General features: G+C 45.9%; 1 protein-coding gene across 1 annotated transcript; it reads right to left on the bottom strand.

The window, feature by feature from the left end:
• Nucleotides 1–3,084: 3,084 nt before the first annotated feature.
• On the bottom strand, nucleotides 3,085–8,421 carry LOC135914298 (TNF receptor-associated factor 6-like). The gene is made up of 2 exons (XM_065447081.2): nucleotides 8,018–8,421; nucleotides 3,085–4,336 (listed from the first exon to the last, which is right to left on the bottom strand). The coding sequence occupies exons 1-2, from the start codon at nucleotides 8,300–8,302 to the stop codon at nucleotides 3,224–3,226; spliced, it is 1,398 nt and encodes a 465-aa protein (XP_065303153.1). The 5' UTR covers nucleotides 8,303–8,421; the 3' UTR covers nucleotides 3,085–3,223.
• Between the last annotated feature and the right edge of the window lie 18,148 nt (nucleotides 8,422–26,569).

Genomic DNA, 26,569 nt, shown 5'->3' with positions numbered 1-26,569 from the left:
CAACGCGCTGCAGTCAGTAAAATGCGACAATGCCATCTCGGCGCCTCTGGGCGCTGCCAGCACACATTTAGGTGCGCTTCCCAGCAAAGCAAGTACGGTGCGCTTCCGCGCTGTAGCAGACGACACGAAGCACCGCCTGCAGACTCCTGTGCGCCTGCGCCACATTGTTTCGATGCGCGACCGCTCCGGATGCGCTGACGCTCCGCGGAGCGCGGCCACGCTTCGCCGCGTTCGCACATATTATGAACGACCCTGTACATTAACTTGGAGGAAGGCAGTTAGGACGAAAAGTGACGGGTGGGACGGATGGCATGTTTCACTGATGGGAAGAAAATACAACAAATGTAGACTTAGTTGCATTATTAGATAACATTTTACACTACACCTATTACGAAACAGTTCCCAGAACTTCGGTTCTTACCCGCCGCGGTCGCTTAGTGGCTATGGAGTTTGGCTGCTAAGCACGAGGTCGTCGGATCGAATCCTGGCCACGGCGGCCGCATTTCGATGGGGGCGAAATGCGAAAACACTTGTGTACATAGATTTAGGTGCACGTTAAAGAACCCCACTTGGTCAAAGTTCCCGGGGTGCCCCACTATGGCGTGGCTCATAATCAGGTCGTAGTTTTGGAACCTTTTTGTTCTTGTTCCCTAGTGAAATGGCGCAACCCACTCTGGGGGATCGGCCATGAATGGGGCGGTGAAGGAACTCTTATCATTTTTCAAAGTAAAACCCCAATACTTAATTTAATTTCGTTTCTTCATGGAATGTACTATTGGAGCGTATCATGACCGTTCTTTTTGAAGGGGGTTAATCCATGTGGAAGGCAACTGGAGCTTGAGTACATCCAGCATTATGATGGTGACTTCTTGGCTTTCCTACCGGGTTCTTGCGGAGGGATGCAGAGCGAAGGACACATTCTTGAGCTGCTTGTCGTCGGGTCACTTGTTGAACGCCAGCAGGTTCTGATAAAGCCTAGGTGCCCTTCCCTGTGTTCGTAAATGGAGCCTCGAAAGGTCGGGAATAATTCAGGCTGCTATAGAATGACGGGGGCTGGTGCGTTGCGTTCATTTGTGCGGTGACTAGTTAACGATTTTCGTTCAAAGGCTCTTGATCATGCAAGTTCGCAGCTACGAGTTCGAAATCAAAGCATAGAATTTATTGTAGCCGCCGCCTTCCGTTTTTTTCCTTCTTTATTCTGGTTTGCAATGGATTCTGGGTCGCCAGCAGGAATGATACTTGAGCTGGGATCCTGGCGCACTGCAGCTGTGAAATGGCACGTGGCTGTGATAACGCACAGATAAGCACGTGGAGTGGAATGAAGTAAATAGTTAACATGGCCCACTGGCGCCTTCTAAACAGATATAGCTGGGAGGAAGGCAACAACTGCAGTAAGCGGCCTTTCAATCGAATGAACGACGCTCGGAAGTTACCTCGTTTAAGCCAGTCGCCTTGAATCGAGCACTTGACGTCGCCGCAACATGGCCAAATTCAGAAGGTACAGTTATCAATTAGAGTGCCTACATACGGACAATGGGCGGGCCCCATCTTTATGTGAAGTACTATTACTTCCACGGCTTGGGTATATTGTCACGTGGTGATGACGTTGAAAAACACAGTAGCGATACTGTGAAAGACAAAACTAACTTTTATTGGGCGAACCTGTGCCCACAAAAACAGGCTACACTTAAAGCACAACAATAGCGGCGAACACGGTCGGCGATCGTCGAAAATCTGATCAGCGGGTCAAGCGCGTCGGCTTTTATAGATCAATCGCCGAATGTTCCAGACTAATCGCTGGGACCCGCGCACCTTCCACAAAGTTCTGCATTATTCGTGTCGCGCACACATGCAATCAGATTACACAAGTTTCGGTCACAGACAGTGGATGGAACTATCGATAACATTCCAGAAACTTCCCACACATGCAAGTGAATCCTGCGCTGTGCCATAACATTTGTTAGGCGGTGAAACGTGTCGCCGGATAAAGACAAGTACACGTGTCAATATAATATCGCGAGCGCGTTTTACGAGAGGTGAGTATTTTGATAATAAAGTCAAATAGTGAAACTGAAGGAAACTTCGATTACAATATGTACACAGCAATCCGCGCCTCGTTTTATACCCCTGTCACACTGGACGTTTTAATGTCATTCCAATCGAATATTATTAGCATCAAATGATATTATTCGGCTGCTACACAGCTATATTTGATGGCATTAGAATCGAATGAGTTCGAGAAACTCATTCGGCTTTGCCTTTGAAGCGAATGTATACTCTCCACCCCAGAGACAAGGCAAAATATGACGTTGAGCGTTTGTAATTTCAGAAGCACTCGTGTAAACAGGCAATTGATTTCGCGTGGTTTAAGGAATCTGTAATTTTAACTCGAGAAAAGCTGCACGGCAGGCTGTCACGAAATGTTTTTACTCTGCACCTCAGTGGCTTGCGGCGGCCGTCGCTTTACTAGTAGGCCATACTGTAAACAATCGGGCACCTCTGCACATGTGTTTTTTGGCGTCTGGAATGGCATCTGCATCTATTGGATGCTCGAGTCTCTTGCTGACTATTATGCGTTGTTCGCCATGGAAAGCACACATCAACTAACCGCTTGACCTACTGCAACTGAGCATCGTCGTTCAGTGCTGCCATGCCAGTCATATTGTTCATCTGCAATTTATCGGCTATGGCTACTAAGCTGGCTAAGCTTTGTTTTGGCTTATAGTGGCCAGCGATTCTGGAATTAGAAGTTTTATATATGTGTTATTTCAGTGGAGCGACGCCCCATATTTATGTTAAATAGATTGACTTTTCACACATTCTACACAATGCTTGTTCTGCTTTTCTCTCCAATTTGTTTTACTATGACCGCCATTGATATCATGACCGAATGAATAATTTTTCCTGTGTAGCACCATCATGGGTCGAATGGCATTCGTTGCACTGAATGTCATTCGAATTTAATAACATTAGAATGTCCAGTGTGACAGGGGTATTACACATACGCTGAAACAGAGCACACCAGTGATAAAAAAAATTATAGGTTAGGAAGATGGATTCCATACAAAGAAATCTGCAACATCATTCACAGTTTAGGCCTTTATTCGTTACACAGCACTCAAACCAGGGAAGTTGGGAAAAATACACGCACCCCTCCCTTTCCCTGTCTCCTCGGCAGGTCCTTACGCACAAGTGTCGCAAATTGTTTGAGCGTATTTCTTTGTCATCGTTCTAAAATATGCCACGTGCACTGTAGCTGGTCGTTGTGTACAAAGCCGTCCCGTTCCAGGTCGTTCAAGGAGATTGTAGAACTTTCAAAAAATCCTGCTTCGTTGCTGCATTCCACAGGCTTCTGTACAAACGCGCCCCTCACCTTGCGGCAAATCTTTCGCATATCGCGCTGCAGGCCGGTAATCGGGTGCACTATGCTGAGCTTTATTGTTTTCTTGAAGGGCCACTCGATGGAGTCATCGACTGCGCCTTTGTGAAAAGCGATCGGGATATGCAGCGAGACCGATCCATTGTTGCTCCTAAAACACAATCCGGGAGTGATGCAGTAGCCACGCAGATAAATCTTATCGCAGAGATAGGTGAATTGGCCTACATTAATAGCAGCCTGCTTTTTTGCGCTGATTCTTCGTACAACAAAATGGTAAAGCGAAAGAGCAATCGAGTAGTGCGCAAGTGCTCTTTCTGTTGCCTGCAATGTGATCTGACTGCTCTCTGCAACTCCCAACTTTATGGCTTCCATCTGAGCCGCTGCTTCTGCCATTGTATGATGCTGGTGGATCGCTGCAAGGTTATTTATGATGTCCCGTAAGGCACCGATAGCTCCAGAAATTTTCTCTGAACTGGTGTTCGAGGCCACAAACGATCGTTTAACCGATTCGTTAATCTCACTAATCACAACAGCAGTGCCTGCGAAAGTTTCTACTACTTCTTTAATATCTACTCGACATTCTTCCGTTTTGCCACCTATCGAGTTTAGTGTCTGAGCGACACTGTTAAGTGTGTTGCTGTGAGCGTTGCATGCACTGATAATGCTATGCAAGGCGGCTTTAATTTCAGCCACAGATTTTTCGGGAAACTGGTTCGTTGCTTCTCTCATCGCTGAATCGCCTTTCTGGCTCACTTCTTGCGCGTTCTCTGAAGTATTTGACGCGACCAACGTCCGACAGTTCGACCTGGTGTGTGCGCACATGCTGTTGCAGAGAACAGTCTCAGAACATCTTGGACAAAAGGCAGAGTGGTGTCTGCATTCAGTTTGAAAATGCTTGTGGAACTCCGAAGCAGCCAGGACGGCCTCACATCCAGATGGTTTGTTCCAGCAGTACACCTGTGAAGAAGACGGCGGTTTTAACTTCACCTACATGTTAGGATTGATAGCGCAGAATACAGGTGGAGATTTACTCTCCTAGATTAAAAGAAATGGCAGTTATATGTATTATTCATGCACGCTAGAACACTCCAATATAACAGAAGTATGATAAGTTGTATTAAATACAATCCCTGGCATGCATTTCTAACAATCACGAAATTCTAATCTTGAGTTCGCAGTGGTTGTCATCTCAAATTTGTGAGCCAAGGTTCAAACAACTAAATAAACAAATTCCTAACAAGTTCCTCTGTCTTATAACCGTCAACCCACGCATAAATGAGACGTGTTGCAGCTCGTACCAGGTGCCGCACTGAACCATGTGTCTTTTGCTGCGGGCAAAAAGCACGTGCCCGCCACAACTATAACATACGGTCAGTCGTAAACCACTAGCCGTACCTAGAAAGCACAAAAGAAGAATCTCTAAAATTCCTGTGAACCTGGTAATGAGTTCGAACAGGTTCTGGCAGTCGGAATTGCCATCTTTTTTTGTGGGTCAACCGATGGATCGGACTGTCTGGGAGTAAGTGTAACACATTGATTGACAAATGCGTACGCTTTATCGCGTCTTTTTTAATTTATTCTCCAGCGTTCACCAATAGCTCACAATAAATTGAATTCTTGGGTCTTTACGTGTCAAAACTACAATTTGATTAGGAGGCACGCCGTAGTGGGGGACTCCAGAATAATTTTGACCATCAGGGGACCTATATGTCCGCCAGGGGCGGTAGACACGCGCTTATTTGCATTTCGCCAAAAATGGACGTGATGTTTAAATAAAGTGTGGTGTTTTACGTTCTAATACAACGATTTGATCATCGGGCACGCCGTGTTGAGGACTCGGATGATTTTAACCACCTGGATTTTCTTAACGTGCACCTAAAGCATTGTACACTGTAGAGAAGCCTGGGAGGCCTTGCTCCAGGGCGAGGCTGAAGACGACCAGCATCGAGCAATCAGCCTTGCCATTGAGGCCTTGAAGACTCACCGTCCTCAAGGTGCGGGGACTGCTTCGTCCCCCCCCCCCCCCCCCCTCCCCACCTACATGCACGTAGGTTAAGAGGCGGACACCCCAGCGCCGTGCAATAATAGATATTTCAATCAATAAATTAATTGCCGCCATCGAAATGCGGCTGCTGTAACCAGGATTTGACCCGGCGACCTCGTTCTTAGCAGCGCAACGGCATGGCCACTCAGCTACCGTGGTAAAATAAAGTGAAGTGAAGGTAACTGAACAGCGGTTGGCATCGAAAGGAAGTTATTTGGCGCAGCCTCTCATCCTTCACGAATAATAAACGCGGAAAGGAAATTGATGTACAAGTTACACAGTAGACTAATGCGCCCCAGGAGACCTCGCATTTCATCGATGGGAATGGCTGTGGACTAATCTTTGATGTATTATAACTAGCATCATGTTAGTAAATTAACTTCGAGGTGATTAAGTTATTGCTTACCAATGATGCATTACCGCTGTACATGCTGTGAATATCGCTGTGAATGCAACTCTAGCAGATGCTTTACTGCCTGTAATGATACTTCTTTATCGCCAAAGGTTGTCGGTACACTAGTGGCACGTGCAGCCTGGAAAGGGCATAAATCTACCATATACAAGGTGTTCCACGTAACTTGAGTCAAGAACTTACAAAATGAATGCGCGTCGGAAGTGAATTGAACCGAACGCATACTATTCGCAATAGCCTATAGTAAGTTGGACAATTTTTTGTTTTCCCCATTCCTAGCCAATTAAGCCTAATTAGCCAACTTTTTAATAAGTGGTTGAGGACCTCAAGTATGATACGCCGATCTGTAGAGCACCTTCAGAATTCACTGGACGAGTTGTTTCCTTTACGATACGTCTCATGCAGTCCTCTTTGCCGGATTGCAAAGGAAGCCCGTGAAATATTAAAAAAAAAGAACCACATGACGGAGCGCTTGCGCAGTGGTATCGTGCTGTTCTCAAGCGTGCGTTCGTTTAGCAAAGTCGGCTCCCGTCGGATCACGAGGAAAATGCGTGCTGCTGACCAAGCGCTGCCGATGAGAAAAAAACGCCCTGCGGCTTCCTCGTCACCAGTCACGATGCAGCCGACCTTGTTGACCGAACGCACGCTTGAGAGCAGCACGATACCACTGCGCAAACGCTCAGTCACGTGGGTTTTTTTCATAATTCGCGGGCTCTCATTGCAACCCGGCAAAAGGGACTACGTGAGACGTATTGTAAAGGAAACAACTCGATCGGCACTCCTGAAAGTGTTCCACATTAGTGCGTATCACACTTGAAGTCCTCAGCCAACAATTGAAAAGTAGGGTAAATAAACTGAATTAATTGGCGAGTTATGCGTAAAAGAAAGTTGAGTTACTATAGGCTGTCGAGATTAGTGTGCGTTCAGTTCAATTCGCTTGCGACGCACCTTTCTTTTTTAAATTCTTGGCTGAAATTATCTGGGAATCCTGTAAAGTAGGATCCACACTGTTTCTTCGCAATCTTCACGAGGAGCGGCTGTTTCACGGGGTTTGGTAATTGTGGTCTCTCTGGCTCTTTTTAGTGCCCCAGATTTCGTTGTGCGAAAAAGTGGAACCGCTGTTATTTTCATAACACAGATTTGTTCAGACAATCACGCTCGAGCAGCTTGTGCGCACCTATATCGCTCACTAATGTTTCTCTCCCCCTTCCCATCATCGGTTCGGTAGCACGTTCACGCAGACAGTCGTCTTCCGTGTCCTACATTGGGTTAGATATGACTGTGATGTCGAAGCTTTTCACAAAGATGAAACAAGAGCGCGCATGCCACGCGCTCAGAATCCAGAGCATGCTTACACAAGTAACACTCTTGCTTTGGCTAGTTGGTACATGCTTGAAGTAGTAAAGGCAAGGAGCAGAAGACCAGGACTCAAGAAGAAGACCAGGACTCAAGGCGCCGGTCCTGTCGTTTGTGTTCTTCTTGAGTCCTGGTCTTCTGCGCCTTGCCTTTACTACTAGTGCTTACACAAGCTGCCACGATCTCTAATGTTTATGTCAACGTTTTTTATGCGAAAGCATCAAATGGCTCGCTGAGTGAAAAAGCAGGCATTTGTAGCAGCAAAACGGCACCCAAGTTTCAACTCTCGGTGACACCACGTCACGTGCGTGCCTGGACAGAGAAGAGCTGGCGATAGGGAACACCTGCGGCAGCCCCAGCGCGCCAGATGTTACGTGAGGCGAGAGGGTATCGGTGGGACGCCATGTCACCCTCACTAGCGGAACTCGGAAGCCTGTGCCATCCGCGCGTTCCTTTTTCGCGCAAACTATCGTCTGCGTTCTAACTTTGCGTCGGTAATCACTATGAGAAAATAATGCATAAATAGGCTATAAATTCGAAAGGAAAAACGTTGGCGGTTGTCAGCTTCGAAACTGCGACGCCACGCTGAAAAGAAGAGCATCTGATCCACATGCACGGCGATAGGGCTGCAATTGTCCATGCCGCATGCATGCCTTCTTCAGTTTTACCTGGGAGACGTAGTTCAGGGTTGCTACCGATAGGCGACTTGGCGGGCCGCTCGATAAAGACAAATGCATTTCACACTGGCAACGACGAACCAGATGGTCCCTACATGCACACGCGTTTCGTCCTTAACAGTCCGTTATTTTTCATGCGCTCAACTCACTTCTCTCTGCAGCAGGCTCTCAGCGCCCAAGCGCCTCCACTCGACGTCACTGTCCGTGTAGCCGTCGCCGTCCAGTGGACAGTGGTAACCGTCGTCCGCGGCACACTGTTGGCTGCAGCATCCGCAAAGTGAATGACCGCAAGGAAGCAGCGCGGTCACGGCGCGTACCAGTCCGCACACTGCGCACACCCTTTCCGGCGGTATGGGCTTCACGAAATCCACGGGCTTCCAGTCAAGGTCGTCGGAAAACCCAACCAGCGTGTACCGGAGCCGGGCAGGAAGCATCGCTTGGCGTGAGACGATCCGCTGCGAACAGCGTCACAACGTCGGGTATACCGTCGATCGGAAGGCGCCGTGGTACCAGTTCCGCTGCGTGGTTCCCTCTGCTATATCGATATCCGCAGCTGGCTGCTGCATTCGTTCGTTTATTGTGTTCAAGACGCTGACGTCAAGGAAATGTTACCAATAAAAAAGAGTGAGCAGCAGGCTATCTGGAGCCGTGTTTTGCAACGGCCTTATTCATTGCGCGATCTGCTTTTCTTAACCTGAGTGGCGATAAGGGGGGTGCGACGCCGTCTGAAATAACGACGCCGGTCAAAAGGAATCGGCATATAGAAAAATTGGCAGAAACCGAAAGATCTCACTGCCACTGTCGACAATGTTGGGATTAGCATTCATCCGACGTACTGACAAACCACATTGCAGAAGTGACATTTATTTCCAAGATCTAGTGGCAGAAGTAGACAAGGAATTATAATTAAGTACATTTTCCAGGTTTGCGTGCCAAAACCGCGATGTGGCGGACTCTGGATTAGTGCCGACCAGCTGGGGTTCTTTAACGTCCGCCCATGCACGGTACCCACGGGCGTTTTCGCATTTCGCCCCCGTCGAAATGCGGCAGCGTGTTTAATCGCATCAGTCATGTGCCCACGCCGAAACAGGGCCCCGCAGACAGCCGCATGTACAATCTGCCAGAAAATATTGCGGCGCGCGCGAGCGCGTGGCGAAATGCCCCTCCTCCCCTTCCACCAGCGCACCACGGTTGTCGAGGCCAACGTCTGCGCGCATGCGCGTCCATCCATAACACATTTTTACAATTGCTAGTATGTACAGCAGGGCGTGGCGTTTCTCCCGACGCTTGAGTTTTCTGCGCAGTCGCGAGTAAGAGCGGGAGCGAGAGAGAAAATCTGGGGGCCTTTGCTCCTTGAATATGTGACTGCCTAGGCACTACCAAGGAGGTTTCTTAGCGCGTGTTGTATGCGTTGTCCCCTAGACATGCCGGCATTGCGCAGCGCGGTCGAGTTCGTTTACGCTTCGCCGCTCACTTCCCACGTGGGGAGGCAGGGGGCACAGACGCCCCATTTCGTGATCGCTGTGTCTGAAGGGGTAAGGTGCTGACTGGTGTTGTATAAGTCGCGGGTTGCTTTTTTTGTCGCGACGTTAGATTCCATTTTTTTAGAAGGACGGCTCCAGGAGGGCACATACGTTCGGCAAACGGAGGCATGAGGCGAGCACCTGAGGTTATAATAATGCACGTGGCGCAGTATCTCCGGGGCACCCAAGGGGTAGCGGAGGGATCAAAGCTTGAAGCAGGATGGCCCGTGGGTCAGGCCGCGGAGGCCGATGCGTGCCAGGCGGTGTTCGCATAAAAAAGTGGCTGCCCGCGATAGCGGACAGCCCATCTCATGCGCCCCTGGCACGCGCAGGCCTCGACGAGCCCCAACCCACGGACCAGTCCAGGTTCTAGCTTTGGTGCCCCCGTTGTCGCTTTGGTGTCCTGGAGGCGCCGCCAATAATGCGAAATAATGACACGTTGCTTCAATTAGTAAAAAAAAGCAGGATTGAATAAACTTAATTAGGTCGAGCCGCCAACTTGCGACGCTAAGTTCAGCACTACCACGCCCCGCGACTTACAACACATACGCATACAACACGCGCTATGAAAGTCCTCCGGAGTGCCTAGGCAGAGTCATATATTCCAGGAGCAGAAGTCCCTACACTTCCTCTCTCGCATGCGCTCTTACTCGCGCATGCGCGCACACGTCCATCGTCTCTGCAAATGCCACGCCCCGCTATAACTACTAGAGAGAGCGAGAAACAGAGATAAGCTAATGCAGAGAAAGGCAGGGAGGTTAACCAGAGGTAGTTCCGATTGGCTACCCTGCCCAGGGGGAAGGGTTAAGGTTGATAAAAAGAGAAACAGAGTGGAAGGAGAGGGAGACAGAAAGAAAGAGAGACAAGCACGAACAATGCGCGTACACTACAGAGTGGTAGGGGGCGGCATTCTTAGAGTCTGTCGTGAAGCCCCGTAGACCACAGGAACCTTAATAACGTGAGTAAGGCCTTCAACGCGGATGTTCTTTCGGAGCATTGGCCTAAGGCTTTTAGTTCTGACAGTGGACGATTGTCCAACTGGTCCAGTACTCTGCACATCCCTTGTCTCTGAGCACTATATCGCGGGCAGACGCATATAATATGTGCGAGTGTCTCATCGATGTTGCATGTGTCATACGTGGGGCTGTTGGCCATTCCAATGAGGAAAACATATGAGTTCGTAAAGGCAACGCCTAGCCACAGACGGTAGAGGATGGTCTGTTCACGTCGTGGTAACCGAGCCAGGAGGTGCATCTGTATGTCCGGAGACAACGAATGCAACCAACAAATGGTGAAAACATTTGAGTTCCAAAAGCGCAAAGTACAATCACGGGACATCAATCGCAGCCCAGCCGCAGCGTCTGTTCGCGAAAGCGGAATGAAGATTCGTTGACCACTTTCATGTGCAGATCGGGTGGCTTCGTCGGCGTGGTCATTCCCGCTGATGTTACAAAGTCCTGGAAGCCACTGAAAGATTAGGTTGTGTCCCTTCTCATGGCTTTGATGATATATGTGCCGAATTTCTGAGGCCAGTTGTTCATTAGGTCCATGGCGCATTGGGCTCCGTATGCACTGAAGGGCTGCTTTGGAGTCCCTAAAAACTGTCCATTGTTACCGTGGCTTCTGCTTAGTAAAATCAAGTGCAGCACGGAGCGTCGCGAGTTCGGCACCCGTCGATGTGGTCACACATAAAGTTCTTAATTTGATTTCCTCAGATTTTGCCGGGATGATGACTGCAGCAGCAGAAATATTGAGTTTTCTGTGCCATCTGTGTATACATGTTACCGGAATGTGTGCACGTTGTGAATGTGCTCCAAAGTTGCTTGTTTCAAAGCTTACAATGGCGCTCCAGCTTTCTTCCTGATTCCTGGAATTGCCAGTTACACTTGCGGCCGGTGTAGACACCACAATGAATCTGATAATCGTGTAGCGGGCGTAAATTTTGATGGCAAATATGACTGATGTCTTGCAATAGTTGTGGCAAAAGTTGAAAGTGGCCTTATTGCTGGCAAGCCAGGAAGATGGTGGGAGGGAATCCGAGTCAGGTGTCGGACGTGTGCTCTCAGGACATCTGTATCAATGTAGACTGTCAAAGGAGCGTCTCTGGCTATGGCCACGGTCGCAATCGATGACGTAGTTTTGGGGAGACCAAGACAAGTCCTGAGTGCTTGGGCTTGCACTCTCTGGAGTTTGCGCATATTCGTAGTGCAAGTATTTCCTAATACAGGTAAGCTGTACCACAGGAAGCCCAAAAACAGTGCTTTATATAGTTGCAACATTGAAGGTACTGTGGCGCGTACCTACTAGCAATTGTAAATACGCCCCCGGGACTGCAAGCATGCATGTATCCGCGCTTTCTTCCTGCGCGCCGGCGATATCCGAATGCAGCCACGAGGTGCCCTCTTAAGGGCCGTTTATAGTCCGACGTAACGCGCGCGCTCGCGCACGCCACGTTACGTTGGCGAAAACAACTCCTTCTAGAGTCCGACGCACTGCAGCGCCGACGTAACCGGCGGCTGCCAGCGCACCTCGACGGGCCCGGCGCAAATTTGGCTCCTGCTCCATTCGCACGCCGGCGCCGCCGACTGCGTCGACCCACAATGCATTGCGCGCGAAGAAAAAGGCGCCAACACAACTCCGCAGACGGCTTTTGCGGACGGCGCGCGACTCGGCGAACGTTATGCGCATGTCCCGAAGATAGCAGCCTACGGCGCGCGCGTTGAAGTATAGATGGGATGGCATCTCGGCTGGCGCAGCGCAACCGACGTAGCGTGACTGACCGCGACCGACGCTCGCCCGCGCACCGATAACGTCGGACTATAAACGGGCCTTTACGATTGGCGCTGTGGCGGATTCAACGTGGAAAACTATGAAGCGCGGCCGGGCGCGCGCTGCCACCGCCACTTTTTGTCGAGTCACGATCACGGAGGCATAGGGCCTGGTCGCGAACCCAACAATTGATTTGTTTTTATGTGCGCTGCTTCTTTTCCTAACCAGTCTTCGACCTTTCTTTCGTATCACAAACAGCGTGTTCTATCGCAGAGGAGCGTGCCAGAAAAGGCGCTCTGTAGAAGCATAAAGGCAAGACAAGAATGAACTCTTGATTTCGGTTATCTAAACGGAGGCCTGCCCTTCGAATCCGTCACAGCGTCAATCGTAAGATGGGCACATCGCATCTACATTTGGATATCGCCAGCGCGCAGGGAGGAACCGCGGAAGCATGCACGCTTGCAGTACTGGAGGGACGCGCATGCGCGCAGGCGTTGGTCTCGACCGCAGGGGTGCGCCGGTAGAGGAAGAGGAGGGCTGTTTCGCCACGTGTATCGCAGCTCAGCCTCAGTGCTAAGATTCGTCTCTTATGTTTCTATACATAAACATAAAAAAACTAAGATGGAGCAGATCAGTGTGTCAGTAAATATTTGCAAAATATTCCAGCAAGGCATCGGTAACTGAAATAAATTCATATGCCAAGTGTTGCTGTAGTAGCATATTCTAATGAATTCTTGGGTTCTAGGTGCCAAAACCACAGTATGATGATGTGGCAGGCCATAGAGGAGGATGCCGCGGTAATTTTGACCAGTTAACATATCTTTATTAACCCGTAAATCGGCATATGCTATCAGAATACTAATCAAAGTCCGCCCGTATTTTTCTGCACATATAATAATTTCACTCTACTAAGCATTTCTTCACAGCCACATCTCTTACTGCATTTCTTGCTGGGGCAATACCAACATAACTCACTTGGCGCCCTTGCAGCACAGACAAAACCAAGCATTGAGAATCATCACTTACAGCCATTTCTCATCTAGTGCTTTGTCACTACTCCACACATATATTATTTTCTCAGTAGTGGATTTAAATAGGTGTTCTCATGGTCTCCCGACTTACAAATTTTGTCCAGAACTACCAATTTCGTTTATAACGAAAGGCCAAACCCCCACATTTCACTGGCTCTTGATTTTCACACCAGAATAACTATACCTGCTATCGAAACCAAGCACAAACTACGGCAAACTAATTGCGAACCTTTTGGCAACATCAATATGGAATTCACTACCGCCTTCCATTAAATCATCTCCGTCCATTCATTCATTTAAGAGGAAATTTCGTCACCACTTGTTGGGAAAGTGATTGTTTTGTTTATTTTACGCTTCTCTATGTAGAACGGTATGTTCTCTATGTATATTATGTATATTATGTGTATTATATGTATATCATATTCTCGATGTAGATCTTCCTTTTGTGTTCATATTTTATTTTTATTAGCATGACGACTTTTTATGCGTTAATACTTTTTGTTTTGGTAGGATTGCTACTGCTCTTAACCGCATCAAGTGTACGTTTTCTATATATTTGTTGATGGACGTCCCTCCCCAGTCTTGGACTATGGGACCTCCTAAAGTTACTTTTTCTGAAAAAATTTCAATCGCATCAGTAAACTGAAACTGAAATTGAAACCTGGGGATCTTGAAGGTGCACCCAATGTATGGCACAGGGACGTTTTTGTATGTCGCACCCATCGAAGTGCGGCCTCCGCGGCCGTGTTCAGAGCCACAGATCTCGTGCTTAGCTGCACAATGCGATAATCACTGAGCCGACACAGCGAGCGAAAGCGGTGCCTCCTGAGTTAGAACACTGGGTATATATATATATATATATATATATATATATATATATATATATATATATATATATATATATATATATATATATATATATATATATATATATATATACGGAAGTGTGAAGGTGGCCGTCATTGGCCCATAAAAAACCAAACAGAAAGAAGGCGAGAAGAGCAAAACAAGCTGCTGGTTTACATATTTCGCAGCTTCGCCCCAAGTGCGAGGAATGGACAGTGATAGAAAGGTTTAAGGTTGCTTTTCTGACGTGCCACAACTACTAGCGCGTGACGCTTTGGCACGACGCAAGACGCACTGCAGCTGCTTCTAGTTAGTAGGAACTTCGCCTAGCAACCATCCGGCGTATCAACACGCTCGCGTGTCGACCTCCAGCACTGACGTCGCAGGCGCGTGAGACGTTTATGTCACAAGAAGTGACCGACGGGAAGTCATCGACTTTAGTGAGTACCCAGTAAAACAGTTGATAACGTCAGCATGAACTTTACTGTTCAGACCAAGGCACGCAAGCACTTACTCAGGGGGAACAATAGTGTGCTTATATTATTAGCGCGTGCAGCGCTAATGCCAGCAGCACCACGCACGACTTTGCTGTTTGTTCCGCCATTTAGACGACTGAGCAAGGCGCACACAGAGGCGTTGACGATGCATTCAGATGCTTCGCCGTTTTTGCAGTCAAACGCACTGCTCGTCACTGGAGACAATCTTAATTAGAAAAATTAAAATTGCATTATGGGGTTTTAACATGGCATAACCACTTTCCGATTATGAGGCACGCCGTAGTAGGGGGACTCCGGAAATTTTGACCACCTAGGGTTTCTTACGGTGCACCTAATTCTAAGTACACGGGTGTTTTCGAATTTCGCCCCATCGAAATGCGGCCACCGTGGACGGGATTCGATCCCGCAACCTCCTGTTCAGCAGCCCAACACCACAGCCACTGAGCAACCACAGCGGGTAGACAATCTCGCCAGCTTCTCAAGTCCGTTTGCGAAATCAGTTCTCAGCATCTATTTCAAGGAAAAAAGAAAAAAACAGAGAGAAAGAAAAGCCAGACGGTCTTTAATATACCCCTGATGCCAAGAAACTGCTCAAAGTCCGAGTTTACCTGCATAAGTGTCATAGGGAGGTCACGTATACGTCAGATTTATCGGTTGGGGTCGTGCAATGACTGTGTTAGGCTTTCTATTCGTTTATTTTCATATATGCTTGAAAGGCCATTGCCTTTATACATAACTTGTAACGGTATTTTTAAAGGGACCAATACCATTGATTTTTGCTCCGGCCTTTGTCAGACGCTCAGACCCCGCCACATCATCTTTATGAAAGACGTCGGCTACTTATCACAAAGAGTGTTAACAAACTAAAAATCAAATGATTCAATGCAAAAACAGTCTTACCCCCGTATTCAAAAATGCAACTTAAGTTGAAGCCCATGCTTGACTTGATCTAAGTGACGCCTATCGTGAACACGCCGAAGGAAACGCAGCGAGCGTCTTTGGACACGTTAACGCCAGGCGTCATCTAAATCAAGTCAAGCATGGGCTTCGACTTAAGTTGCATTTCTGAATACGGGGGTTAGAGTGCTTGCATTTTCTCAATGCAATTTGCTATCAGTTACAGCCAAAGGGATAAGCGGATAAATAGATGCTGTAAGCCAGCAAGGAGCTGCGGATGACATTTAAACTAACACCCACGCCAGCTGAAGTCCCGTCTGTTTTACTGGTTGTTGTCGTGTGCCTCTACATTCAGCTGAGATGTGGAGAAGCACTATGAGTCTTTATGCATTTGATGGATGGTCGTGCCAGCGGACAAAGACGGTAGCATTGTCTATTTTGTGTATATATCTTTATTTCACAATTATTTGCACATGGTTGCTGATCGCACAATGCTGAATAAGGGGCAGGGCTATAATCCCTTGATGTGCCCAAGCTAAGGAAACGCAGTACATTTTGCTTGTTGTTGGTTTAAAATATGATGCGAAATGGCGTAAACTTTTTGGCTGCTGCTTTCATGTTGAAGGGTGGAAAGTTGACAAGCAATATGGATACGATGACCGAGTAAAAATAAAGAAGAGCAGCTTTGTGCAGGACTACTTAAATACCGACCACTTCCCGTGAAAATGGATAAATAAATAAGAAACCCAGTCCCTTTCTGACTAAGCTGACGACCCCCGTCTTTAAAGAAAAAAATTAATGACGGTGGTTTACGTGCCAAAACCAGATTCTGATTATGTGGCACGCCGTGGTGGAGGACCGAAAATATCGACCACCTGGAGTTCTTTAACGTCCACCTAAATCTAAGTACATGGGTGTTTGCGCATTTCGGCCCTGTCGAAATGCGGCCGCCGTCGTCGGGATTCAATCCCTCGACCTCGTGCTCAGCAGCCCGACACCATAGACATTAAGCAACCACGGCGGATTGGCCTCCACCTGGGTTAAATCAAGTTGTACATGAGAGTTTAATGCCTATGTAGGTGCAAGCACATGTTAAATGTCTTCCAACGTTATATTGTCAATCGTGAATTCTGCTGCTTCATTTTGGAATATTACTAAGGTAGCAATGAGCAGCAATATAGTGGCGCCAAGTAGATAAGCGAGGCTTTCGATCGAGGAGTATCAACAGTGCGCTTCTAATAGGAGGCCGAGAAACTACTGCAATCTGCGTATGCAAAATCACTGCATCTTTACAACATGTATATCTATGACAAGCATTCTTCAAAAGTCACTTGATTCTCTATGTTGCACATTTGATAGAAACCTTGCAAGTTCAACATTATTTCGGACACCTGCACCTGCCAGCATTCCTCTTCCCGGCTTCGTGACACAGTCGTCACATGCCATTGTCGTCATGCAGTAAACTTTATCCGATTGTCCTCATACGGTTATCATGCAATCATGGTCATTGCGTTGCCATGTTTCAGTCGTCGTCAAGCATTCGATCTCACACCGTCGTACCACTGCAATCGCACTCATTCCATCGTCGTCATTCTGACTTCTTCCGACTGTCATCATGCCGTAGTTGTCACAAACTAATCGTCAAGCGGTCATCATCACGCTGTCACTTTGCCATCGTCATAACTTCAGTAAGGCCTTCTTATTGTCGTCATGCGGTCGTCATCATACCGTCTTGGTCGTTTCACTGACGTCGATCCTTCATCATTGTATTGCAATCATACAGTTGCCATTCAATTGTAGTTATGCCACAGCCTTTGCCAACGTCGCCATTGCGTCGTTATCATGCATCTGTTGTCATACCATCGCCATCATGCCGTCGTGGTTGTACCATCGTCGTCAATCGTCGTCGTGCAATTGTTCATCCGTCGACGTCAGTCCTTCGTCATTCTATCGTAATTATGATGTCATCTTTCCGTCGCGATTATACGTCGTTATCGTGCCATGGTCGTTAGACAGTCGTCATCATGCATAGGTTGTCAGCCTTACGGGAACCGCGGCAGCCGCTGCTTCCATGTCACACGCCGACGCTACGGCCATTGAGGCTAATGCCGCCATGATTGCCAAAATGCTATCTGAACTGTTAGGTGGGCAGAAGCGATTAGCACGTGACATAGCCGACATAAAGTCATTCCAGAAAAGTGTCGACGAGCGTTTCAAACGTCTCGATTCTCGTGTGACTGCGCTTGAGTCGGAAAAGTACGACGGAAAAGTACGACGTCTTACGTGCTGAGCTTGATTCCTTGACTGTTGCTGTGGCGCAGCTGAGTAAGAAAAATGATGACCTCGAAAATAGATCTCGTGGCAATAACTCAATCTTGTATGGCATCCCGGAAGACCCAAATGAAGATGGGGACGACTTATTAAACAAGGTGTCAAACGTCATCTCAGAGAAATTGTCGATCGAATGTTCAAGAATCGAACGTTGTCATAGGCTTGGTAGGGTACGTAAGGACCGTCCACGTCCTGTTATTCTGAGAATTTTGGACTACTCCGAGAAAATAACCATACGAAAATTTAAAGATACTGACTACCATGCAACCGAAGACTTCTCCTTTAAAATTCGTGCACTCCGAAAAAAACTTTGGGAAGCATCCCAGGTATATCGCAACAATGGCTCTGAGGTGAAGCTTCGCTTCAATTACATTCTCATTGATAAAATTCGGTACGTCTGGAACACTGATAAGGATGCCCTTGAGAGGAACACAGGCAGTCCTTCAAACGCACAGCCCGACATTCTACTACGTCTTCATGTTTGACGTCCTAAGCACAGGCATGAAAAGCTCTCGATTATGAATATTAACGCTAGAAACATTTTAAACAAATTTCCTGACTTCTTTTCTCTTGTGTTTTCGCACTCCCCACATATTGTGGGCATTACGGAAACGTGGCTTCACAATGGCATCCATGATTCTGAATTCACTCCCCCAAGCTATGTGGCGATACGAGCGGATCGACAGGATAGCAAAGGCGCAGGGGTCGCTCTTATCGTTCGATCTGACATTAAGTTCTCCGTTATGAAGGCGCCAGCAGGAATTGAATCTGTCTGGTGCAAACTTTTTAATAATGAACAGTCCATTGTAATCGGCATTCTTTATCGACCGCCAGGTTCATCTGTCGATGTATTGCGCATCCTTGATGATTATTTGAACATACAAACATTCAAACTGTCTAATCTTATTTTAATGGACGATTTCAACGCTCCAGGTATCCATTGGCCATCATTTACGTTTTCTGGTCGGGATACATCCATCTGTCAAGAATTGCTGAACATTTCCTTGTTCTTCGATCTAAAGCAAATTGTTAACGAATTATTAAGAATTTATGGAATGTGCCCATAACCAGCTCTACGGTCTTCGAGCTGGCGTCGGCATATAGTAAAGAACAACGAATAAGTACAAGAACATGTAATTAAGTTAGCAAAATGGTAAACAAATCCGAGAACAAAAGGTGATATTACGAGAAAACAAATATAAGTCGAAAAGGACATTTGTGGAACGCACATTTACAAACACAAAACGGAAGTTCAATATTAAAAGGTGGAAAAAAAGAACTTCTATAATGTGTGAAACTAACGAAGATAGAATAATGCAAAACTCCGTAGCAAAGAATGACAGTGTTTTAACAACAAAGAAAGGGCCAGCAAGGTGTCGACGCTATAGAAAACTAAATTGACGTGCATGTTGGCTCAAATGATGTGGTGGCGAAATGTTTAATCTATTTCTCTAGTTTGTCTCTTTCCATTGTTTATTGTTCACTCATTTCGTATCTCATTCGTATCGAATTTCACGTGCATTTACGTCGGCCTTCTTTCCTTCAGCGTCAAGCCTTTGTTGACCGTTTATTTCTTCGCTTAATATGTTTCAATGAATCCACAGACGTAATAAATTCACACACATGAATTTATTATTTAATCTTTACATCAACGTCTACTATGACACTCGCTTAATTGGCTATTGGGTTTCCGCTCTTCTCCGCTATCCACTTCCCCAGTCAGGAACCCGGGCACTTCGCTCCCTCTCGTGGACAGCGTGGTAGTTATGTTAGATGGCATTTGTCGCCGGTACGGCAGAGGGCGATACCGACACAGGCGCTCACATCCCACGCTATATTTGGCGAAATGCTGTCACTTTTAAGGCAGCGACTCGTGTAACGCGGTGCTCCCCAGACGACTCCACACATAATCGACTCCTGCAACGCACGGAAGTGACGTCACTTTAATATATTAAACTAAAAACAATTGAAATATATCAAATCTTACTAAACAATGCGTTTAACTTCCAAAGATATAAAAGAAAATTGTCTTATGCGTTCATTAATGTACACATTTTTATTAAAGACATCAACGCAAAATTATTTCAACTATACTGTCATGCGTTTCGCTATAATAATAGTCAGCGTTCAATATTACAAGGCAGAAAAATATTTTGCTATCTATCAGGTGCCTGCAGAGATGGAAAGCAATTTTTTTGAGCGTCTCGTGCGTCGTCCGAGACGAGACCCCGAGGAATGTGGTGGGGCCACAAGCACACGCACGCTTCTTCCCCGTTTCCTCTCTGGAGCAGCAGACGACAAGCGCTGCAAGCGTACATGCCTACGTTTACGTCGCCACACGCCGCAATATGGATTTATATACAGTGTGACAGATGCGTGAAACTGCAGTCTTCGCACTGTCACTCGAACGTTTCCTCAAAGGGTCGGGCCCATACGAGTTCTTTGCTAGCCGTCTAGCACGAAAGTCGGTCACTACGATTCGTTTTCGAGATCGAAGCAACCAGTGAACCAGTTTTGACACCCCTTTTCCTGCAGCGCCGTGCGTCTTAATGTCATCATAGCTGCGCAAATATTACTGACTCGGATCGCGGAGAAACCGATGTGGCCGCCACAATTAATTGTGCTCGATTATAAACATGTTTTGCTGTCACAACACAAACGAAGAAAAACAAAACTTTTGCTGCTGCAAGAGTAAAGCTTTCGTTCCGATACAAACACCACCTAGGACTAAATATGGGCATGTTGCAGATATAAAAAAATGTCTTAATGCAAGTGGGAAGCATCCACTTTCCAGTCGGTAGATTCTACTTCCAGCTGGAAAATGCTGCATCCAGTTGTTTCCAGCTGGAGCTGGAAAACTTCCAGCTGGAAGACCAGCTGAGGTGGATTCCACTGCCAGCTGGAAAGTGCCATTTCCAGCTGGAAGGGCTAATTCCAGTTGGAAACCTGGCCGGAAAGACCATTTCCAGCTGGAAATTCAGAGCCCATTTTCATGTGGGCAGAAGCTTTCTTTTCTTGCGTTCCCGGGATTATCCGCGTCCTCGTGCTTATCCTCGAGTAAGTTGAGCGGATCCTTGAAAGAGTAATAGTAAACTGGGCCGGTCCCGAAGACCTTGAATATGTATTCAAGATAATGTATAATGAAAGGTACGGTGACCCAGTCGTGGTTGCTTGTTGAGTTTGGAAGGCTTAAACAGAAGCAAACCCATGCTTTGCCATTGGCCAATTATCAATTAAGGGAACACATTACGAGGTCAGGCAAAGAATGCACCTGGGGAGGGTGGGAGCTTCACATTTCGGACCTATTTCCTATAGTGATGCGTATTATTAAGATTCTTTTATGTGAAATTGCTGAACGAAAACAAGTAAACTTCAAATATGCTCCACATTATAGCTATTATCATTCTGAGCTTAAAGCCTCCTTAAATTTCTGTAATAAGTCTGCCCCTGGCACTTGATGGAATTATAGATAAACAAGATATTAATTCACTTGCATCCTGAAACACTGATTCTTTAAATTATAAAACAAAATCTGTCATTTCAGGCATCTTTGTTCTGCATAAAAAAGAAAGCCATTGTAATTCCTCTTCTCATGGAGCAAGATTAGGATCCATCTATGGCAGCTAGCAACAGGTCTGTGATACTTACTGTAGCTGTCTATGCAAATTGATAGATCGCATCATCTCCTACACTTTCTAGAAAGCTAAGTAAGCCGTATCAATGCGGCTTTGGGGAGGGCAAGTTGACGATCAATGACAATCGGTATACACTGAGCCCATCAGGTTCTTTCTAACTACATATTTCCAGATATAAAAAAATCTTGTTACACAACATGGCGCTATGGAATCTTGTGAGGCTTACCTGAAATAAGCATCTGTGACATATGCTGAGCATAACAAAACTATGTGAGCCCATCTCACCCCGCTATTGATTTTTTCGTCACGTACAAGGCAGAAACGCCCAGCTCACCATACTACTTGAATTGCATTGAAAGCCTCTCATGATGCCATCTAGTCCATCTAGCACCCCACATCATAATAGTGCAAGTCCCTCCCTATCACTTACGATAAAAGATTCAGTCACTTACTGCATTGAAGCAGCTCAAACAAGTTACAGTTAAGAATGCTACAAATCTGTCAATAAATTCAGACTCTACACTTCCTTACATCTCAGTATTGAGGTGCACTGAGTACAAGGGCACAGATGGAATTAGTTCAACCATTTGGGCAGTCCAATTGGCTCAATCAACTGCCTCATTTGTGACACCTAACTGTATTCCTCCACCTAACCTAACTGTAATCCCAATAGATCCCAACCACGCACTGGAATCTTGCCTCTGGTGGGACACGTATATATGTGCCTTACTTCCCCGATAAGTCTGCTCCTTGCCTGTGACCTTACCCGGACACAGGAGATATCTCTTCAGAGATTTTTTCCTGGAGCAGCCCTTAGACAATCCATCACTTGGGCTTAGGGATCACCTAAAGCTGACTAAGAAATGTGCCCCAAGTGCTCAACTCCTGTAGCAACGCCAGTGGCATATACAGAGGGGGGGGGGCACGAAGGACACATCCCCCCTTCCCCAAGGTGTCTGTATGTGGCTGTCAAAGCCCCGACCCCGCCCCACCTCCCTTCTACTCCCTCAACCTCTGCATCCCCAGTCAAGTGCGCCACTTAGTAGCCTCATGCTAACATTCACTCAGATTCTGAACACTGTTGCCACACTGTAGTATATGGCATGTCAAATACTCTGAGCTATCTACATGGCCAACATGCAGACTGCCATTCACAATGCATGTTGTAGGGGTTGAGGGACGGACTTCGGGATGAAAACCACAACTTGGGAGTATTTATTCTACATTATGTACAGGAGGTGAGACGTCAATGAACAGTCGTACAGACATTACGGGCCGGCAGCAACTCGGATGCTGCGGCCCGCGGCAAGAAGTTCGAGAGAGGAGAATCAGGGAATCGGGGAATGTCCTGGTCTCTCTGGAAGGCTTCTTATAAACCCTTCGAGCACTGCAAGTCACGTCATGTTTGACCAATAGGAGAGTCCGCTCAGATGACGCCATTTTCAGCCAATGGTAGGCGCCCGTGTCGCAGTGTCACACCTGGCGGCTCTCTGCGGTCTTGCCTTGCAGACTGGCAATGCACTTCTTCTAACGAGGAGAAGGGGAGGGCTGCTCATGCTCCATTGTCCGAGCCCCCCTTCTAATCCCGGCGGCGTACGAACTTGTTGGCACGTGAACTTGTTGCCTTCAACTTGTTTGCTCGGCCGCTCCTCTGGAATGTGCTTTCCTGCTTCTGCATTCCTCAATTAGCTGTGCTGCGTTTCGAAGTGGTTTGGGGAACTCGAAGTAATCGCAGGAAACAGCTCCATATCTAACAATGTTAAGAGCATTGTTGCCAGATCTTGGACAGATCGATCCTTGGAAATCGTTTAATGACCCATGCTAAGCATTTGCCACCTTAACAGTAACAATGCAAAGAGTGCGACACCTCATTCCTTAAGCTTCCAAGCATGTGCTAGGTGTGCATATATGCAACTGCAATACTTATAACTGAAATAGAAGTATACATGCTCAGAGTTCATCACTGATACCTCAAAATCACAAGCAAGAGTATTGTTTGCAGCACTGGGACCTTCTTATATTGCATGTGAGGCTGTTAATCTGCAAACAAGCATCCTTACAAGCAAAGCACTAACAGTTATTTTCCCCATATTATAGGCACAAGCATTCTTAAAGCTATATTACTACACATTGACTGCCTTAGCACAGTGAAAGTAATAAAAACATATAAAAACCACAAAAACGTGGTCCTAAGCTAATTACACAAGTATCTGTGCATGGCCTAATTGCATATGGTGCCTGCTCGCCGTGGCTTAGAATGAAATGAGCTTGCAGCATCGGCAGAGTCCGAGTCCTGAGGGCCCAGGCTTCCCCTGAGAATGCTGGCATTTTAGCGCTCATAGTGTGCAGTGAGGTCCCCCTTCTCTTTTGCAAATTTTGACTTGGGCCCCCTGTAGAGGCTGCCTAGGATACATCTCTGGCTCACAGATTAGGAAGAAGCATCCATCACTTATAGAGGCCCTGAAAGTGGAGCTCACGTTTCATTCACGGACCTAAAGCTTTTCTTGCGTAAAATGTTCAGAAGCAATTTGCAAGATACATGGAATATATAAAGGTCAGTAATGAATTACACACAGTGCAGAATAACTGAAAGATGGGCAAGGGGGGGCAGATTTATAGCGATGTCTTGCTTGGCAGCACGATGTAACACAGACAAAAGAAGAGAGGTGAAGAAAGTAAAGACTTGGCACTGTATACACAAGAAAAATATTTGTTTAAGGAAAATGCTAATATATACATAGATATATATATGTCCTGAAGCAACAGTATACACAACGAGAAAAATAAAGTGCAAAAGTAGATTCACAAAGCCACGTGATAACAAAACAATGTTAGAGAATGGTAGACATGTACAAAAATAGAAACTTAACGATAATTCATTTCACTCAGGACACACATCTAGACAATTGCATTTCTTGGTCACAAGGGTCACAATTTAAGCCTGGCTAATACATTTGTCTCGTAATTTGTTGATACATAATGTTTCAATTATTTCGCTCATTAATTTGTTGCAATGATGGGAAAGCATAAGTGTGTCATTGAGCACGGGGTTACATCTACATGAGTGACGGTAACTGGCCAAATAGTAAGGCAGTCAAGACGAAGTGAATGGATAGTGGTGCTTCTGCACTCTCGTGTTACACCTCATCACAAGATAACGGGATCAGGTATACCAAGTCTAGGGAGCAGCATACACACTTGGACGCATGTTTTGTTTGGCAATCAGATTTTGCTTTTTCTGTTTTTACCTTTTTACACTTCGTGCAGCCTGATCCCAATGGAAAGACAAGCAAGGTGGCTGGAATTTGGAATGTGGAGAATAAAAACGGATGGCATGTACACATTCTTACCTTTTGATGAGCAGCCAGTCATCAACATGCAACAAGTTTGGAGGGTCCACCTGTTCTCCATGTCTTTATGGAGAACAGGTAGTCTAGCCATAAAACATGTCTATAAAATAGGCCTATCCATAAAACAGCATAACAACAATTTATTATTACATTATATTTTTTAAATTTATTTATTTGGCAAATACTATCAGCCTTGTATAGGCTGTGACATGAAGTGTGATATAATGTGCACCTGCTTACCTTTCAGTACAGCCCTTTTCCTTGGCAACAATCTACTTTTCAATAACAAAACTGTCAGGTACTTTTCTCAGTGGTGTAGATATGCTGGATATATATACAGTGTCTTCAAAGTCTTAAATCATAGCATTGCCTCCAGTTGAAGGCTTAAGCTGCAATGCTGCAGTGCACATGGTGTGCCAGCTTCCAAACCATTGTGCGTAAGGGCTCTGGAAAGGCACAGAGTGCTTGGTAAAAGACCACACCAGTTCAAATGCTTTATCTTCTCATCTCCTCATGCATTTTAGCAAAGACAAACATCACTTATAGGCTTGTAATTTTAACAGCAGATATATTTTACACTCCTATACAGCAAGTAATTTTAAGCCTGTACACAGCCAATATTAATTATTTATAGCAATCCATTTTTATGTGTTAAATGTATCATGAAACATTCATGGCATTCTTTAGTCATTCCAGGCCCTTGTACTATTAAACATCAGACATAATCAGACAAAAAGGGACATCTGCATAAAAAGAATATGCATAAGGCTCTGACTTGCCTAAACTTGACCATGATTGCTACAGAAAGGTAGTTTTGGCAGTTTTAAGCACCTGGCAGCTGGAACTATGCGCCAGCTAACACTGCTTTAACCAGCACCATTCCCACTCCCACCACTGCATCTTAGGTTATATAACGACATTTATATAATGACCAGTGTGACATTTTTAGAGGCATTCACCTGCCGTACATTGTGTTACCTGTGCACATTCACAGAGAACTAACAGTTAATTCTAGCACGCAAAGAAATACAAACTTTCGTTAAAAATTATCTATGCCATAAGCTGCGCACATATGCTGTTAAATAAAAGAGTCACGTAAAGGTTATATTGATGCTTCTTTATTCCCAGTAAAGCGAATAATGATTGCAGTGAACGGACCTTTATGTATAGGTATTAACCATAAGGCCAAAACTGCCTTTCTGTCACAATCATAGTCAAGTTTAGGTAAGTCAGAGCCTTGTGCATGTTCTTTTTACCCCGATGTCCCTTTTTCTTAGCACACTGCTATGTTCTGGTGAAGCTTTCATTTCTACCACCTGTAGTATTGTCCTTACAAAAAAAATAATGCAACTTGTTTTTAATCTACAATGTTCTTTCTTTATTTTGATTTTTTTCATCAAAACTTGACATTTGAAGTGAATTGTAAAACTGATAATTTGTGATACAAGAACAATATTGTGCAAAGTTGTTGAATAGGTTAAGGTCTCAGAGTCTACCAAATTTCAACAGGCTCCACGGATTGGTATAGTTGATAAAAAACCGTAGATATAGCAACTTTTGAAAATTGTAGCAAATTAAGCAGTTATGCTAAAACACTTCTGTTTTGCACAGCTAGCTAGCCCTTCTTTAGGTCTATGTTTTACAGACAAAAATATATTCTTTGTAGCTGTAATATATTGTATTTCATATTGTTGCGAATTTCCAAGAATGCCTTGTGCATGAAATAGGTGCCTCCGCACTGAGGAGTTTCCCAATTTTTTTCCTCCTAAATATTCATTTGGCATAGAAGTCATGTTCACTTTCATGCTACTGTTTGATACTA

The sequence above is a fragment of the Dermacentor albipictus genome, chromosome 8 (genome assembly GCF_038994185.2).
Source record: "Dermacentor albipictus isolate Rhodes 1998 colony chromosome 8, USDA_Dalb.pri_finalv2, whole genome shotgun sequence".
NCBI classification, from domain to species: domain Eukaryota; kingdom Metazoa; phylum Arthropoda; class Arachnida; order Ixodida; family Ixodidae; genus Dermacentor; species Dermacentor albipictus.
This window is presented reverse-complemented; position numbering and strand designations above follow the sequence as displayed.

Bases quoted from the DNA above. Each gene is read 5' to 3' on its own strand.
- LOC135914298 (XM_065447081.2), bottom strand. From the start codon at position 8,302: ATGCTTCCTGCCCGGCTCCGGTACACGCTGGTTGGGTTTTCCGACGAC. The intron at 4,337-8,017 runs GTGAGTTGAGCG...TCTTCTTCACAG, and splicing joins AGAGCCTGCTGCAGAGAGAA to GTGTACTGCTGGAACAAACC.